Source organism: Strigops habroptila, chromosome 1 (genome assembly GCF_004027225.2).
Source record: "Strigops habroptila isolate Jane chromosome 1, bStrHab1.2.pri, whole genome shotgun sequence".
Taxonomy (NCBI): domain Eukaryota; kingdom Metazoa; phylum Chordata; class Aves; order Psittaciformes; family Psittacidae; genus Strigops; species Strigops habroptila.
Genome location: NC_044277.2, coordinates 40,027,241 through 40,046,216, shown reverse-complemented (window position 1 = coordinate 40,046,216; position 18,976 = coordinate 40,027,241). Strand labels below are relative to the sequence as shown.

The 18,976-nt window shown below is 39.0% G+C and overlaps 1 protein-coding gene across 1 annotated transcript in view; it reads left to right on the top strand.

The window, feature by feature from the left end:
- The window catches only part of RP1 (RP1 axonemal microtubule associated), a 193,036-nt gene that overhangs the window by 20,879 nt on the left and 153,181 nt on the right, over positions 1 to 18,976 (top strand). The window contains 5 exon segments of the mRNA XM_032919831.1: positions 7,536 to 7,699; positions 8,278 to 8,284; positions 9,717 to 9,792; positions 12,696 to 12,816; positions 18,735 to 18,886. Of these exon segments, the coding sequence (XP_032775722.1) occupies positions 7,536 to 7,699; positions 8,278 to 8,284; positions 9,717 to 9,792; positions 12,696 to 12,816; positions 18,735 to 18,886 (520 nt within the window).

The window sequence follows — 18,976 nt, the reverse complement described above, 5'->3', positions numbered from 1 at the left end:
CACAAGTTGTTTAGAGAAGTTACGTGTTACAGAGGACATGAATGTAAACCCCATGGAAGTCAGCAAATGTCAAAATAGCATATCCAAACACAAACCCAGTGATCTTGTGATAGGCACAAGTATTGAGCTACCCAATAAAAAGCAAAAAACATGCCAAACTCTAAGAATAAGCCGAATTCATATTGTTGGAGAAAGATCTCCCATGTTGGCAGATCCAGCAGAAACCTGTCATTCTGAAACATTTCTGAAGTGTAACACTTCTTTAAATAACATTGAGCATAATGCCTCTGAGAATCCGAAAAATGAAAATGCCTTTCCTCCAGAAGAAGAAGAAGAAGACGAAGAAGAGGAAGAAGAAGAAGAAGAAGAGAAAGAAGACAAAGTTTGCTTTTTATGCAATGGACAATGGAAACAGTAAAAATGAGAAAGACTTATAATAGAGATATTGGAACTTCTACAGTATTAGATTAGTGAAAACATCTTCAGAAAAAAATAATAAATCACTAAATAAACTGTTGAATGTCACACCCATTAATTCATAATGTGAATCCAGCCCAAACCTAGATAAATATAAATCACAATTGTATATCACTGCTTAAATACATATGATTACTTAGAATTTTATGGGAACCAACATAGGAGGAAAAGCTGTTCTAAGACAGTGATTTCTTGGTTAAAAAAGTTTTTCCCTGAAATGTTATCTGTTCAGAGATATTCAGTTATATACCAACCATCTAATTCGTAGAGAAACAACTACTGTTTGTTAGAACAGAGAACTGAAATTTGAAATACCCAAATGAGTTCTAAGATAAGATTCTTGTATTTTGTGGCATTTAAGAAGGGGTTTGAGAGTTGTCTTTCACTAGAAATGCTTTTTCCAGAACAAAATCAACTGATATGTTTAATTTGAAATGCAAAGAAGGAAATACTATTCAAATGCTGTAATACAATGAAAAGTATGAAACAGACGTTAATTTTATATAGATCAACGTTATAAAATAGTTATTTCAGTTTTTTAAAGGCCAACTTCAAAATATTTATTTGTGTAAAGAGATCTTTCAGTCTGTATGTAGGATCATCCGGACCCCAAATGAAGTTTGCGTCTTTTACCGAGCAGATACTAAAAAAGGAGTGTATTCGTTGCCACTGGGATTCCACAGGAACTGAGAAAGCAGACTCTGTGTCAGTGGACTTCCTGACTGCCCTTGCCATAATCCCTTCTGAGGCAGTACAGCTTACTCTCTCAATTTTTTCTACATATACTATGAGTTTTAGTTGTGTGTTTTTCTTTAACCTCTGTACTTTAAAGGTGGTTCATGTATTTTATTTTTTTGTAAATATGTGGTATTATAAGAATCCGAGGCATATGTAATATGTTTCAGGCTCTTTCAATCTGTTATTAGAATTAGTTTGGATACCTGTTTACAGCATTTTTAATATTATAAGTGTGTAGTAAGCACTTACCTATGGTTTATAATTTTCAGTAAATGATTTTAAATATAAAATTGGAAAATATTTAATGTATGTGGTTATTAGGCAGAGTATTTCAGTTTATTGGTTGGATTTTAATTCCTAACACTGACTAGTATCTAGCTTCAATGTCAATGAAGTCAGAGAAATACCTGAAGAAGGAAAGTGCTATTTTTCAGTTATAGAATGGGACTTTGGCCATTCTGTAGTCTTGGAGGCTGTGTCTAGACTAACTGGCATGTACGTGCTGCGATAAGCCCTGATCATGATCCTTTGCTTATCCAGGCTGGGGACTTAATTAGAGAGTGACACAAATCCCTTTTGGCCCAGATGCTTTGACTGTCTCCTTGTGAGACAGAAGGCACGTGGAGGGGAAGCAGAGTTATATCTGAAGCAAAAGAGGTTTGCAGTACAGGTAGGAAACCTAGAAGCACTTTTCAGTACTTTTTAGGAGTCCAGTGGCAGATATATATCCACATAAATAACTGTTATGTTTCTGTTGTTTAAAGCAGTGTATTCTATGTAATAAACTATCATTACAACCCTAAAGCAACACGTATCATCTAATACATTTCACACCAAATAGCTGTGTGTTATTCCCTGTGCTGGCCTTGTTTCTCATGTTCTTTCCTCCACCTTTACGTTTTTTTTTGCATATTTTAGAACAGCTCCAGATGAAGAGTCTCAGTGGTGGTTTTTTATCTTTTTACATGTCAATACAGAAATAAAACCTATATTTGGGAAATTAATCTTGAAATTACTGGAATCCAACTAAATGCAATATAGCATTTTGAGTACCAGGCTTCTATGCTGTAAATAATGTCTAAATGTTAGATAGGCAAATTAACAGCTATATATATATCTCCATCACTTGCAGTCTTTCTGTTGGATTCACAGCATCTTGTGCTGCGTTCACAGCACTTGAACTTTTTCAGATTAAGGTTCAAGAACCTTTAAACGGATACTTATTATAGAGTTACAGGGAAAACTAAGCACTCAAAAGATGAGATGTGAGGTACTGCCTGAGGTTACAATTAGCAGAGACCAAGCAAGTGGTGAAATGTTTGTCATATTAACTGCAAGATGTGCTTCTGATTTCAGTACGTTAACTGAGAGAGAAGGAATAAAACGGTCACCTCAGAACGGAACAAAAGGTTGACAGTGAAATGTACCATACTGTCATAGCATTTACATATTCATTAATGGTTCGGTGAAGATACAGACTATTAAGTGGCTGAGATATGCAGATAAAATAAAATTGCTTTCATTAGGTAAGATTGGAGAAGGCTGAAGAGAGAACCTCACAATGCTGGTGACTAGAGTAACGTACCGATTGACAGACAAAAACACTATGAGGAGTAATACAAGCTACTTTACATAGGTAGCTTAAGTCTGTAAATTAACTGCAAAAGGCATAGAGTCCTTCTGAATAAGTCAGGATAAAATTACTTATTCGGTGACAAGCATATTAAATAATGTGTGAAGAACAGGATAGAAACAATTCAGCAGATATTCTAGGGCATTATATAGATTGTACCAACCTTCTAGATGGAATTCAATTTTTGTCTTGCCGTTATTAAAAAATAACTAAATAAAAAAGACCAACATAACACAGATCACAGTCCCAGGAAGTTTCAGTTTATCTAGTTTAGCCCCCTGCTATCTATCAATAAAATCAAACATTCTCTCAACTTTTTCTCCTCCATAAACATTTCTCTATTTCCGCTAATCATCATGGTTGTCTTTCTCAGGACCTTTCCTAATTTCAGTATTTATCTATTTTTTTTAATTATAGTAAATAGAACTTCATGCAGTATTTGAAAAATTGTCTCTCTGAACTCTGGGACACTGACAGTAAAACTTACCTACTTAGAAATCTCTCTCCTTCATCTTACAGTCACATTGGTGACTGACTCTTTTTTTAAGTGATAAAAGCCCTGTTCATGGCATTAAGTTTCAGTAGTATTTTTAAAATGCATTTCCTTGTACTTTATGCAGTTATATACTATCTTTTTTCTACTAATCTGGATTTTCTGATCCTCTTATACTTTGACAGTTCTTAGCAACTGTGTTACAGAAATTACCTACTTTATGCAGTATATTGATGAAAATATGAAATCCAGATAAATTCCAACACAGACTCCCAAGAAAGTTACTAGTATCCCTATAAATTAATACTTCAGATTTCAGCACAAATGTGTTATTTCCCATCTAACTGGTTATTTTGTTTCTCTACCGTCTTGCACTAATCCACTTCTCCATTTTACCTACCGATTTCTCATATAATGTTTGGCTAGATTAGAGGTACTATAATTTACTTGTGTACAAAGATGAGTTCTTGTCATCAGGGAGGAGATCAGATAGTTGAACAATGCAAGTTTGATACCGTGTGCCATATATCTGCAGTAAACTGATACTGGTAATAATTTTTTCTGTTTAGCTGTATATGTTGGGAGATAACTGTCCATTCATTTAAAATTGTTCAAAAACATTACCTAGTATTGCTTTGGTGTAAGATACATGAGCATTGGTACTATAGCTGCACATTCACAGTAGTTTCAGAAAAGTGCTGCTGTAAGAGTTTCTCTTTAAAATTGAGTAGTGGTCTATACTCCAAATTTCTCATGACAATAATACGTTTTAGATGTCTGCTCTTAAACAATGTAACTTAGAATCATAGAATCATAGAATAGTTAGGGTTGGAAAGGACCTGAAGATCATCTAGTTCCAACCCCCCTGCCATGGGCAGGGACACCTCGCACTAAACCATGTTGCGCAAAGCTCTGTCCAACCTGGCCTTGAACACTGCCAGGGATGGAGCATCCACAACTTCCTTGGGCAACCCATTCCAGTGCTTCACCACCCTCATTGTAAAGAACTTCTTCCTTATATCTAATCTAAACTTCCCCTGTTTAAGTTTGAAGCCATTACCCCTTGTCCTGCCACTACAGTCCCTAAGGAAGAGTCCCTCCCCACCATCCTTATAGACCCCCTTCAGATACTGGAAGGCTGCTATGGGGTCTCCACGCAGCCTCCTCTTCTCCAGGCTGAACAGCCCCAACTTTCTTAGCCTGTCTTCATACAGGAGGTGCTCCAGCCCTCTTATCATCCTCGTGGCCCTCCTCTGGACTCGCTCCAACAGCTCCATGTCCTTTTTATGTTGAGGACACCAGAACTGTACACAGTACTCCAAGTGAGGTCTCACAAGAGCAGAGCAGAGGGGCAGGATCACCTCCTTTGACCTGCTGGTCACGCTTCTTTTGATGCAGCCCAGGATACGGTTGGCTTTCTGGGCTGCAAGCGCACACTGAAGCCGGCTCATGTTAAGCTTCTCATCAACCAACACCCCCAAGTCCTTCTCCGCAGGGCTGCTCTGAATCTCTTCTCCACCCAACCTGTAGCAGTGCCTGGGATTGCCCCGACCCAGGTGTAAGACCTTGCACTTGGCTTGGTTAAACTTCATAAGGTTGGCATCGGCCCACCTCACAAGTGTGTCAAGGTTCCTCTGGATGGCATCCCTTCCCTCCAGTGTACCAATCGAACCACACAGCTTGGTGTCGTCGGCAAACTTGCTGAGGGCGGACTCAATCCCACTGTCCATGTCGCCGAGAAAGATGTTGAACAAGACCGGTCCCAACACCGATCCCTGAGGGACACCACTCATTACTGTTTTCCAACTGGACATTGAGCTGTTGACCACAACTCTTTGTGTGCGGCCATCCAGCCAGTTCCTTATCCAGAGTGGTCCATCTATCAAATTGATGTCTCTCCAATTTAGAGACAGGCATGTCATGCGGGACCGTGTTGAACACTTTGCACAAGTCCGGGTAGATGACGTCAACTGTTCTGCCCCTGTCCATCAGTGCCATAGCCCCAACATAGAAGGCCACCAAATTGGTCAGGCAGGATTTCCCCTTAGTGAAACCATGTTGGCTGCCACCAACCACCTCGTTGTTTTTCATGTGCCTTAGCATGCTTTCCAGGAGAATCTGCTCCAAGATTTTGCCAGGCACAGAGGTGAGACTGACTGGTCTGTAGTTCCCCTGGTCTTCCACCTTCCCCTTCTTGAAAATGGGGGTTATATTACCCTTCTTCCAGTCATCAGGAACTTCACCTGACAAACTTCTCTCAGATTCCTTCTCTGTCTTTTAAAGTTTTTGCACTTTCTACTCCTGTCGTGGACCAAGAAGAATTTTTCAAACAGATAAGTAAATCTCAGAACCCTATTGTGAATTTCAAGGTTTTAAGGTTTATTCTCAAAGATGAACCAAGATTAAGTTATTGTCTCCCCATCTCTCCCCTCAAAGTATGGGAGAGGATATCTGTTTTAATAGTTACTGGTTCTAGAATACTGCATTTCTCAAGGAATGTGCATTTAACACGCAAAGCACAATGGCCACTTGGAAGCAAAAATTTCCTCAGTAAGTATAACCCAATGGTTATAGCAAGGCACAAACAAGACTTACAGATTCCACAATCAGGAATTAATAATGTATCAGATCTCATAACATGCCTTTACTGTGCCTTGTTTTCTGCCTTCTATTAAAAGCAGTAGTAGTTATTCAAACATTGCTAAGTGATATGAAGTACATATTCTCAATTCATTTATTTTCTAGATACAAAGATACTGCCATGCACCACACCAAGGTTAGCCTAATTATCGATTTCTGAAATGCCTTGTCTTTGTGGACATGGCTAAACATAAGCAAGTGAAAATATGAATCCTACCTTATTTTTCCCAGAATGCCACAGAAAACTAAGCACAGATCTTCAAATCATTGGTTTCACTAGTCCTCAAATAATATTCTGCTGCAGCATAATTCTATGCGTCAGATCAACATCCACTGACTCCTTTAGGAAAATGCCCATGGCTGGCGCTGAAAATACTGAGTGACACCCAAAACAAAAGTGGTTTTGCTGAACTGCACAACAGAACTGCAGGATAGTTTATTGCCTGGGGGTTAAGGCACACAGATCTCTTTTAAGTAGCTCAAATAGTTAATAAACACAAAATTCAGCATGTTGTGATGAGCTCACACATCATCACTGTACTATTTCTTAGCGTTTTAGCCAGAGCAGGCAGAATCAAAGACACTGTGATGGAGGGAAAAGTCAGTATGCAGGTAAAATATGTAGCATAGATGAGTCGTTAGATGATGGGGGCTTCCATAGTCAGGCCATCATTACTGCTGCTATACCTTAAAAGAAGCTCTCTTTTAAGAAACAGTGATATTAATCAGTGGTGGAAAATGATCTTAGCAAGCTTTGGGGGGGTGAGGTGTGCTTAAATGTGTGCCATTTGAGATGGGTATCAGCTAATTATAAACATTGGGAGTGAGGGTGTTTTCTTAATATTCCTTCCTGTTATCAGCCATCCCTCAGTGATATAATCTCACTTAATTGCATGCCATTGGTACTCAGCTTCCACTAAACCAAAGCTTAAATCCAAATACTTTACCTTGATAATTATGAAGTTTAACCATGTAGAGAGTATTTGTATCTCAGGGTATAGTTCAAGAATATGTTGGTAGTCCTTCAGTGGATTCCAAACAAGCTGTTACACCTGTGTAACATCTTGTGTAACATCACAGCTTGTCAGAGATACAGAACCTTTCTTAAAGAGGTATCTTTCAGCAGAGCTAATGGGCTTTGAGAGACCCTAATGCTTGAAGTCATGAGTTTGTAATTCCAGAGCTAGCTTACTGAGAGCCCTCATGGCCATCATTGGGCAGAGCTGATGTATCCCAAGAATACAGAAAGCTGTGTTCCATACAATTTAGTATAATACTTCAAAACTGTGTTTGAAAAGTGATCTTACATTTATGCAAATTTGACTTACTCATATGGCATATGCAGAGTAAAAGATATCAATGCAACCTGACATTTCTTGATTTTTGCATGCCCAATATAGCAAACTCAATATTTACTTACTGTAATTTTGTGAAATACTTATTTCTATACTCATTGACATCCTATTATTTAGAATTTCAATTACTGAAATGCATTTTGCTTAAGAATCTTGAGTTTAAGTGATTCAGTGAGTCTTTTTATCTTTTGCTAGCTAGGAAATGGAAGGTGTCAGTCCTCACCAGCAATATGCCATCTGCAGGAACAAGCTCAAAGGTTTATATTACATTGTATGGGGATCGCAGCAGTTCAGGGCCCATTTTTCTTGATGGAGAGGAGGGAAAATTATTTCAGAGAGGCAATGAAGACATCTTCACAGTAAGTAATATATATTCATGGTGTTGCCCTCTCGTATCCTGCCAGATTGCATGACATTTCAAAATATATCTGATGGCAGTCAGTTTTTTGTATGGTACACATATCTGGAAACAAGCAACAGGACTTAAATGTAGAACTAAATTTAGTATCCCACGTTCCCACTCACCTATCCAAAGCTGATTTGGTTCAACATATTTCTTGTCTGTTTAAGAAGAACTACTGGTTAATTTACATAATGCCCAAGAAAGTACCGGGAAATATAGGACAACAGAGGCTTGTTTAGATTTTAAACGTGAAATGGAGCTACAATATTAAAAACGAAACAAGGAAGTGAAGAATTAGGATGTGGAATAAATTTTTAACTTTAATACTGGCTATGTATTTAAACAATGGCAATTTTTATACCTGTAATGAAGTGTGTCTACCTGAAGCTGCTTCTGCTCCCAGGTACACAAGTAAATTTCTCCCGCAGCAGTCTTTTTCCATGATGATGTAAGTGAGCCAAAATAGGTCTCTTATCAAAAGCTGCATAGCCTGAGTGTGTATATGGGATTGCCAGTGAGTGTCTCTAGCAGGTGCCAGCTATAGGGTTGTATAAGAAACAGGTGCTTCCATTGTTAGTATCCAGCGTAACAAGTCCCCTTTGGAGAAAAGGTATTTAATGGCAGCATTGATGAAGAGTTCACCTTTTTCACAATAGCCTTATAGCTGCTTGGGATATAGGAAATGCAGTTCTGTAGACCTCTTCAGCCTGATGGAATTTCTCAGAAGAATCCAGCACCTCAGATAGTATGCAATTTTCCTTCTGTGAGATAAAAATCCCCTTGATATAAAATGAAAGGAGTAGATAAAATAACTAACCAGGTGCCTGACAGGTAAAAATACCCTCTTCACAACAGATGTTGGCTCTTTTTCCTCCTCCCATTATTGCAATAAATTTCATCTCTGATGATTTCTCCATCTTCAAAGTATGGAGGCAGTCCCTGGTTTGGGACCTAGGATTCCCCTCTTAGGTGAGTAGCCGTAGCACTCATTGCAATTAAGGAGTGCATACTCCGAAATGTATAGAAAGAAAAAAGCCTCTCTGCTTATGCTGTACACTACATCTCCATTAACTCTGGTTTGTCCTTGCTTTTCTGTCTCTTTATTGTTTGTAACACCAAGTTCAGTGAAGTTTGGGATACAGAGAGCTCAGTTCATATCCACCTCTACACTATAAATGCAAACATGATATTGAATTCTACAGAAATCAACAGGACAGCAAATCCGGCCTATATGATAATAATTTAATAAGATACAGCAAGGAGGAAAGGCACTCATGGTGTGTTTCCAGTTCCTTGAAGATAAGTTTTCTATTTCTACACTTAAGTTCATAACTACTTGTTTGAATAACCTTCCCATAAACTTACTCCCTCAGCAGCCTGTTATCTGTACCGGACATACTCATCCAGCTTGCCCAAGAGCTAATCTTTCAAATACAGCTTTTTAAGTTGATCTCAATAAAATTATTTTAAAAAGAAACATCAAAGCTGAACACAATTTTTTCCAAAATTGTAAGGCATCCCCTTCTGGAGGAGTAGGATGAAGCTCAGATTTATGTGGGAGGTGCTTAGGAGACAGAAGACATTTTGTAGCAGGTCAGTAGTATAGATGCTGAACTGAGCCAGGTTTTAGAGTCAAGACACTTACATACGTGCATACATACAGTCTGTATTCATCTTCCATTGAGATCAAAGTTCAGTGGGGAACAAAATAACTACAACAGCATCCTGAAGTCACATAAATGGGGTTGGCAGGCCAACGGGTTTCTTGAGGGTTGTCCTTTAAAAGAGCCAAGCTTCTAATGATTATCTGGAGAAAAATACTTTGGAAACAGTTGTTTAAATATCAGAATATTTAATTCCTCTTAAAAAAAAACCTGTCACGTGACAGTTACCACATGAATTGCTGTTGCATGTCTTTTCCTTTTAACAAATACTCAGTGCTTCATCTGTTGTGTTTCTTTTACAGGCTAATACTAGAAACATAGGACATCTCTACAAAATACGCATAGGGCATACAAATACAGGAAATTCCCCAGCCTGGCACTGTGAAGAGGTAAAAGCAGTGAGAAAGAATTTTATCTTTCCAAAAGCAGTTGCTACTATTGGAGTCAAAATATGAGACAGAAAAAATCCCTGGGATAAGTATATTAGCCTCATCAAATGCTTGCACCTTTATTTAAGAGATTATTTATGACTGCTTTAGTGTGGAGTTAAAGGCAGCTTATGATGATATGTCTTGGCTTGCTAGCTGTTTAGTGAGAGCTGTACATTATGTTTCTTTCGAAATGTGTGGCTGGGCAGCAAGAAAGACTGCTTAAGTTGTCTGCTGTAGTCTGAGTCTTCCAGAGTCTTTGTATGCCACAGAGTGTCTAGAGTTTGATGAAACCCAGAGTCATTGGGCTCATTCTAGCCAAGTCCTCGTCAAATCTGTGGCTGATGCTGTGTCCTTCTGCACAGCACTAGAGCTACATTGCAAAAGTTTTTAGTTCTGTGTCTCTGAAGAGAAAAAGACAGTAACAGGTTCTTTTCTCTCCTTAGTTAAAAAAGATCTTGATGTAGGTAAAGATAATAAACCAAAGAGAATGAGCTAGTTCTGTTTCAAGCTTCAGGTGTGAAACATAGCATATTGGTTTCTGGACCAGGAATGAAAGAATCTGACTTTTATCCTTAACGCTGGTGATGTACCTATGTGTGCCAATGATAAGCTATGCATGCTTGAAAACACATCCCTCTTTGTGCCACAGTTTCTTATCCTTCAGTTAAGATATAGCAGTTTATGAAGGGCTTTAGAAGCTGCTGGTAAACTTGTTATAATTGTATTTCAGGGTAATTCTGTCTATTGCAATGTGTCCACTGAAGTTAAATATTCACTGATCAATGTTCAAACTCTGTGGCTTTTTAATGCTTTAACTAGTTTTCATTTGAGACTAAGACTCAGACAGGAGACTAAGTAGGGCCTGGACAATGTTAACTGAAGTTTAGGCAAGATATCCTGAGTTCATACCTCTAGCCAATGCATGTCTACATTGAAATATTGTGCCACTGGCAGTATCACTCTATCTAAGAGGTTTCATGCTAGAATTAAAGGGATTATATCTCTTTCAATTCAACTGGGGATTGCCTGATTTTAAAGCCTAGGTATTTGTTTTCTCTCTGTGCTGTGCTTTGGGGAATGCTGGAGTCAGAATATCATTTAAGATACTTCTTTCTTCTGTTCCATGCTATTTTTTTCATAAACGTGTATTTGTAAGCAGTGAAAGGTGGAAAATACCTCATAGCTTTGACCTGTGAGGGACAGGTTACCAACAATTTCTAAAGCGTACCTGTGTTGAGAAGCTAGAAAAGAACAGTGGGTTTTCTCTTGTAAAAAAGGTTCATTCGTATGCTTAATCTTGATACTAGAAGTTTTGGTTGTCATAAAATTGGACTCAGCAAGTGGACCTTTGTTGGTTTGTTGTACATCATCCTCTGAATACAGGCTGCACTGCCTGCTTTGTATAAGATACCCATTTAAACTGAAAGATTGAAGAAGTCTGACAAAAAAAGGATCTATTAATTGAAATCAACAGTAAAATTTTAAAAGAAGGATTTAACACTTTAACACAAGTGTGTTCCATTGATTATTTGCTTATGAATTTTAATTGTCTCCTTACCAAATCTCAGTCAATCAGACGCAGGTTTTAGGGAGTGATTCATCAACCAGGGTTAGTTCATTCCCCCTTTGCAACTTTAGGCAAAGTCAAAGAAAAGAAATATAACCAAACACACTTTACAAGTAACCTAGCATTTTGCATGGGAGAAGGCCAAAGGAGTAATGCCACTGATTTCTAGACTTCATAGAAGAGAAACAACAGACAGCTGTCTTTTCTTAAATGTCATTGTTCCTTGGGAAACCTACATTTTTCTGGAAGATCTGAAATTAGGAGAGCATGCTCTACAACTGCAGAGCTTTTCTGGTAGTTAGGCATGCCAGTCCTCCACCAGTATCCCATGGTTTCTGTGTCTGTCTCCGTACTGAGAAGATATCAGGCCTGAAAATGTCCATAAAAGTGCTGCTTCATTAATCGAAGCTCCCTTTTCAATATCCATCAGTAGATGTTAACAGGCAGAGATGTGCCAGTTTTTTCAGACAAGATGAATCTCTTCCTATAAACTTTAGTATTCAAGCAGTAAAAGATAGAAAAATGTTTCCAGTAATTCTGAATTTTTTCAATATTTGAGTTAAAGATACTAGATTCTGCAAAGCACAGGGCAGGAGTGAAACTACAGGTAGAACTGTCTTTGCTTCTCTCTGCTGGTCCAAAATCTCATGTAGCTACTAGTATAAGTTAGCATGATCAGGGACTATTCTAATATATAGCAACCTCTGAGATGCTTACTAAGGAATGCTTTGAAGTATGAAATAGCTAGACCTCCTTTCCTTTTTCAGCTGGTGTGCATATGGTCCTTTTGCTGCTACATGCTAGAAGTTGGATATGGAAGAAAATTGTGTGGTGGAGCTAGCATCTTCATGGTTTTTTTGTCACAAGTAGTGCTGAAGAATCAAAACCTGTTCTTTTAATTCCTTTTCTGATAAGAAAATAAGTTAAATGAATAGAAATGCAAACGTTGCCAAGCTTCCCAGTGAGAACTTTTGTGTTTGGTAAGCCATGCCACCTAGTGCCAGCCCACGTGGATATACCAGCTGGAACAACATAGCTGTATTTTGTGGGACTGCACCTGAGCTGATAAACCCTGTTTCTTGGCTGCTCTTGGGTTGCTCTGCTCTGCACTTTCAAATCTGACTGAGTGAAAAGTCAGACTGGGGACAGTTGTATCCAGGGAGCAAACATGCCCCAAACCCATAATTTTATGATCTCTACCTCCACAGATTTCAACAGTATCCCACACATTTCATGTTCTGTTGTATCTAGACTGAGATCTGCAACTTAAATCGCAATTCTTGGTGCTGTTTAGGTGCAGTTGCTGAACCTTTTCTCAGGGGAGCGGTTTTCTTTCCCTGCACATCGATGGCTGGCTGATGGGGAAATATCTATGGAGCTTCCTGTTTTACAGCAGGGTCAGCCTATTCTTCCAGGTAAGCACAATACTACACCAGCTAAGTCAGGCCACAGACTGATGCCAGTAGAGGTGAGTTAATTGCTTTTCATCAGGCCCTCTATTACTTTTTGGCTGCTACAACGCTTTTTCTGTGTTGTTTTCCTGTGGTTACTGGCCATACTCAGGTAAAAGGTTAAGAATCACTGGAAAGAAGATGCCTTTAATGCCTTGAATTTCACAGGTCCTTCAAGAAAGACTCCTCTTTTGTTAAGATTTTAAGCATTTGTGTTTGTTTTAAAATAGAGGTAACAGTAAAGACACTTCCCATATGCATAACTACCATGAAGCTATCATACATGAGTCAGATCACAAACTCTGTTTTCAATAGCTGAGGATTATAGTTCCGGTATGACTATTGTAGCTGCTATTTTAGTTTCTCTCTTGTAAGTGGCTGAGACAGACTTCTAGAATACTTTTAATTTCTGGGTGCGGAACAAAACTTTAACAATATTCCAGGAGGCTCTAAGTGATAAAAGAAGCTCCGTTAGTCACATAAAGATTGTATTGTAATTCTTAAGGTGAATGATGTCAAACAATAAAAATAATTTTGGGTGTTGCTGCTGTTACACTGTTTTAATGTCTAACTGTGTTTTAATGTTTAACTCTACCACACCAATCCCTGTCACCATTCTGGATGTTGACTCTCTATGGTCTCTCTGCTTCAGCAATGGGACAGGGGTGGAATCTTCCTTTCTCTCCACACGGCATTGTTGTTTTCTGGCCTAAGGAAAGTACAAGGACATAGCAAGATTACTGTATCCTAGGAGAGATGTAGGTGAGGGAGCAAGAATGCTGAGGCAGATTCCCATCCTGTAGGGTCTGATAATAGAAGGCGAAAACTCATAACACCACCAGTATTACTTGTGCTGGAGCTTTCACTAGAGTAAGACCCACCTGGGACAGATTCCACACCCTCCTCTCTTTCCTTCCTCAGACAATCATATCAGCTGTGGAGGACAAGATTAATGGGATGAGAGAAACTTCCATTCAAAGTTCTCTAAAAACTATGGAACCCCTTTTCAGAATGTTTGATACCATAGCAATGCTTGGTTCTATGCTCATGGTACTTTGTATTAATCCTGGAAAACTGAAATGATAAGAGGTATTTCAACGGTAACAGCTCTGCTGGTGCAGGCCAGAAGAAGAGGGCATAGATGAAATTGAGGGACAGAAGTCCAGAATATGGCCCATGGATGTGGGGAAACATACCATGCGGCAGTCACTCTTGTAAGAAAGAGCTGGGTGGCCTGGAGCTGTGTTTATGCTTGTCTATGATGACTGAGTACTGAGATTAAGAACCTGAAAAGAGGAGCAGAAAAGCAGGTTTGTGCATCATTAATATGTCTTTAAGAGAAAATAGCAGGAGAGATTTCCTCCAGTGATGTAGTTAGCAGCTGTAAATGGCTCATAAAATGCCGTAGAGAGAGGCTGGCCCGCCCTGCCTACAATGGTTTTTGATCTTGAGTGGTTATGATCTTCATACCCTTGAGGGCAGGAAAAGCCTCGGAAGCAGTCAGCCTGCTTCCTGAGATGTTTGGTCTCTTTGGTCAGGAGACTTTAATATTATTTAGCATAGGGGGACATTGGTATAAAATGCCATACAAGCACACTGGTATAAAAACCAATCTCTTCCCCTATAAGTAAGTGTTAATTAATGATAATTTACATATTATATTGAATATGCTCAATTCTCCTACTTGCAGTATCTTTTCTTCTCCAGTGTTCTTTTGCTTAATATTCTGGAACACTGACCTTACCCACCTTCTAATTTTCAGGCTTTCCTGAGTAGGTTGTTTTCCTGTTTCTGAGATAAAGATATAATGAAAGGTTTTTATTATCAAGTAATCTTGGTGCATTTAAACCATCCTCTCAATCTGCATTTTGTAGTTAATTTCTCCTGCACCCAATAGAGGAAGAAAAAAACTTCTGTGCATTTCTGTCAGCCTCAGTATAAGAGGGGTCATGCTGAAGGCTTTGGAGAAGGCAGTTTCATCTATAACTTAGTAATTGAAAGCCTCTGTGTCCTTTTGCCGATATTATATTTCTGCATGAGACAGTGAAAAGAGAACATAGCTTTTAACTTCAGAGAAGATAGTTTGATAACAGAACAGTGAAGAGGTCTCGATTCAATCTGAGAGAGAGATGATGAGAGGCACTTTAAAACCAATTTCTGAATAAAAAGAGGCTGAAACACTTTCTGATTTAACAGCCTTTTTATTCAAAGCAAAAACGTCTGAATTAAACTGTTAAGAAGTATTACATAGAGACTTTGTGGCTCTAATGCTGAGGGACTGAGCACCATTCATTTGACTTTTTATCCTCACCCATCCTACTTTTGTCTCCTTCTGCTCATGTTTTATAATACAATCTTTAATTATATCTTTAATATATCTGTGGGGATAAATCAGGGTTGTACAGTATTTGGTGCCTGGTGGACCTTTGCTTTTCTTCTTGCAGAAACTGGAAAGTAGATAGTTAATGAAAAAGGAAATTGTAGAAATAAAGAGGATTGCTGTGGTCTTAGATATGGGATTGTTGATCTGGAGAAATGAATTCTCTGCCTCTGCCATGGTCTGTTCTGTAAATAAAAATATGAGGTAGTAAGTTGGTGGCATGGTAAATGATGTGGGTAAAATACAGTATTATTTAACAGTTGCTAATTGAAAACTATTTTTAGTATAGAGACAGGTGTACTCTGGGAAAAAATAGTACATGACTATGCTGCTAACTAAAGATTGTCAAAACTTCAGAGTCTTAAATGTGGCTGGCTTTTGTCCAAGTAATAATAGCTGAACATATGTTTATGAAAAAACACATGTGTTTTACCTCCTTGTTCTATCTCTCATAAGTTTTTCCCCTGTGGCTATTTTGTGAATAAACTTAACCCTTACAGTTTCTAATTTCAGAATGATGTGTTTGCAAATGTAATGTTCTACACTTACAGACAAAAATAGATGCAAAGAATACAGTTCCTGCTCTTAATCTCTGTTCTGCACACTTTTCCATTGAGTATATAAAGGAAAGACTTGTAGAGTATCTCAAGTTGGAAGGGACCCATAAGGATCATCATGTCCAAGTCCCTGGTCCTCACAGGATTGCCTAAAACTGAACCATATGACTAAGAGTGTCATCCAGACACTCCTTGAACTCTGACAGGCTTGGTGCCATGACCACTCCCCTGGGGAGCCTGTTGCTGCGATTGACCACCCTTTCAGTGAAGGATATTTTCCTAATGTCCAATCTGAACTTTCCCTGATGCAGCTTCGTTCCATTAAGAGAGTCACTATTTCCTAGGATAAAAGCTGCAAGCATTATAAATACTTATTATAAAGCTGGGATGATCCCTAGGTTCATGAGAGGTAGAGAAGTGTAAAAAACTGTGAAAATTTCTTGAATTTTTAAGTTCGCTATTTTAAGCCTCTATGCTGGATTTATTAATAGCATATGTCTATCATACAATACTTCAGTGGGGTTTAGAGGTACCCAGTCATCATCTCAAAATGAGTTAGCTCCACTGCTAGAACCAAACTAGCATTCTGTGTGGGCACATTACAATAACCATTGCAGAGTGCTTATTGTTTTAGCTAGATTGTACCATTATCCAAACCAAATTCTTTAAAGAAAGCTTGTATACTAACTTGCATACGAAGGCCATGTAAATAAACGTGAGATAGTCATAAAAAAAGCATCAAGGGAAAAGCTGTTAACAGTGGCAGGCCACTTAGCACAATCACAGATATAGACTGTGAGTAAATTTTCACCAGTTATTAAAAGAAGGTGTTTGTCCATGAGAAGAGTGAGATGTGGGCCCAAACTCCTTCAGATGATTACAATCAAGCTTCATAACGTATTTGTATAAGTTTTTATATAACTGGTAATTGAATGATGATAATGTTGATGTTATTCTGGACCTGATGGTCCAGAAACTCTTTTCTACTTGCAAGACAGAGAAGCCAGCCTACATCTGAAGGAAGAGCTTTTATGCCAGAAAATGAGCTTTTCTCTCTCCCTTTTGTTCTCTGTACCCCACTTGGTCTATCAAAATGTTGTTACTGTATCTTGATGTAAACTTTGCCTTTCTCATGTTTCTACTGAAGATTATATTTGCATTTTTAATCTTAATTCTGAATTTTATGGGGTTTTACATCTGCATTTTAACAACCACTTTTTTCTGTTGATACATAGAATCATAGAATCATAGAATCATAGAACAGTAAGGGTTGGAAAGGACGCTAAGATCATCTAGTTCCAACCCCCCTGCCATGGGCAGGGACACCTCGCACTAAACCATGTGGCCCAAGGCTCTGTCCAACCTGACCTTGAACACTGCCAGGGATGGAGCATCCACAACCTCCCTGGGCAACCCATTCCAGTGCCTCACCACCTTCACTGTAAAGAACTTCTTCCTTATATCTAATCTAAACTTCCCCTGTTTAAGTTTGAAGCCATTACCCCTTGTCCTGCCACTACAGTCCCTAAGGAAGAGTCCCTCCCCACCATCCTTGTAGACCCCCTTCAGATACTGGAAGGCTGCTATGAGGTCACCACGCAGCCTTCTCTTCTCCAGGCTGAACAGCCCCAACTCTCTCAGCCTGTCTTCATACGGGAGGTGCTCCAGCCCTCTTATCATCCTTGTGGCCCTCCTCTGGTCTTGCTCCAACAGCTCCATGTCCTTTTTATGTCAAGGACACCAGAACTGTACACAGTACTCCAAGTGAGGTCTCACAAGAGCAGAGCAGAGGGGCAGGATCACCTCCTTTGACCTGCTGGTCACGCTTCTTTTGATGCAGCCCAGGATACGGTTGGCTTTCTGGGCTGCAAGCGCACACTGAAGCCGGCTCATGTTAAGCTTCTCATCAACCAACACCCCCAAGTCCTTCTCCGCAGGGCTGCTCTGAATCTCTTCTCCACCCAATCTGTAGCAGTGCCTGGGATTGCCCTGACCCATGTGTAGGACCTTGCACTTGGCTTGGTTAAACTTCATAAGGTTGGCATCGGCCCACCTCACAAGTGTGTCAAGGTTCCTCTGGATGACATCCCTTCCCTCCAGCATATCAACCGAACCACACAGCTTGGTGTCGTCGGCAAACTTGCTGAGGGCGGACTCAATCCCACTGTCTATGTCGCCGACAACGATGTTGAACAGGACCGGTCCCAACACCTTTCCCTGAGGGACACCACTTCTTACCGTTTTCGAACTGGACATCGAGCCATTTACCACAATTCTTTTTTATGCATCATAGTCTTTACTCCAGTTTCATTAGATTTTGAAGTTATTTGTGTTTGCATTATCCATTTCTATTAAATAACCAATTTATTGAATTTAAATCCTAGGGGTTTTCTCTCAAATTTACATCCTTTAAAGAATTTCCAACGGAGTGTAATAGAGTAAGTTTACACTATCCTAATGCATGAATCAGTAAAATAACAAAACAATGCAAGTTTCTTAGTTCTTAGGTCCCAGCAAACTAGAACTGGGGTTCTAAATTTTTCTCTTGTTTGGTTAACCAGTATGTTCAAAATGTTAATGGCTCCCGTTGCTTGTTATAGCTTTGATCTCACCATTTATGCTGAGGCTAATCTTGGATTTATGTTATTTACTTTTCAGCTTTCTGATGATTTCAAATGATGCTGCAGGATGAAGACATACTATTGTGCATTTAAGGTTTAGTTCTGTTTGCATTCCCCACAGTGACAGTCTGGGACAAAAACCATAAATGTAACACCAGAGCAACTTTGTACATTATTTTACTATTGAATAGGATTTTAAAGGTTTTATACTCTAACTGCCCTTGACACAGATGTATATGGACTCTACAAGCACATTCACAGCTAAATGTTATTGTAACTACAATAGTGTTTGTGATATGAAAGGCTGTCATCTTTTATTGTCAGTGACTGTCTATGAAGTGCATGTGACAACAGGACAACTGTGGAATGCTGGAACCGAGGCTGATGTTTATATTTCTGCCTATGGAGAAAGAGGCGATACAGGATCAAGACAGCTGCTCAGGTCACAGAAATCCAAGAAATTTTTAAAAGGACAAGTAAGTGAAAGACAGAGCATTTTCTGATATGTTTGGCTGGCTTTTCTCTCTCAGGTGGTTATCCCAGGCAAGGTGCAATTAGAAAAGAGG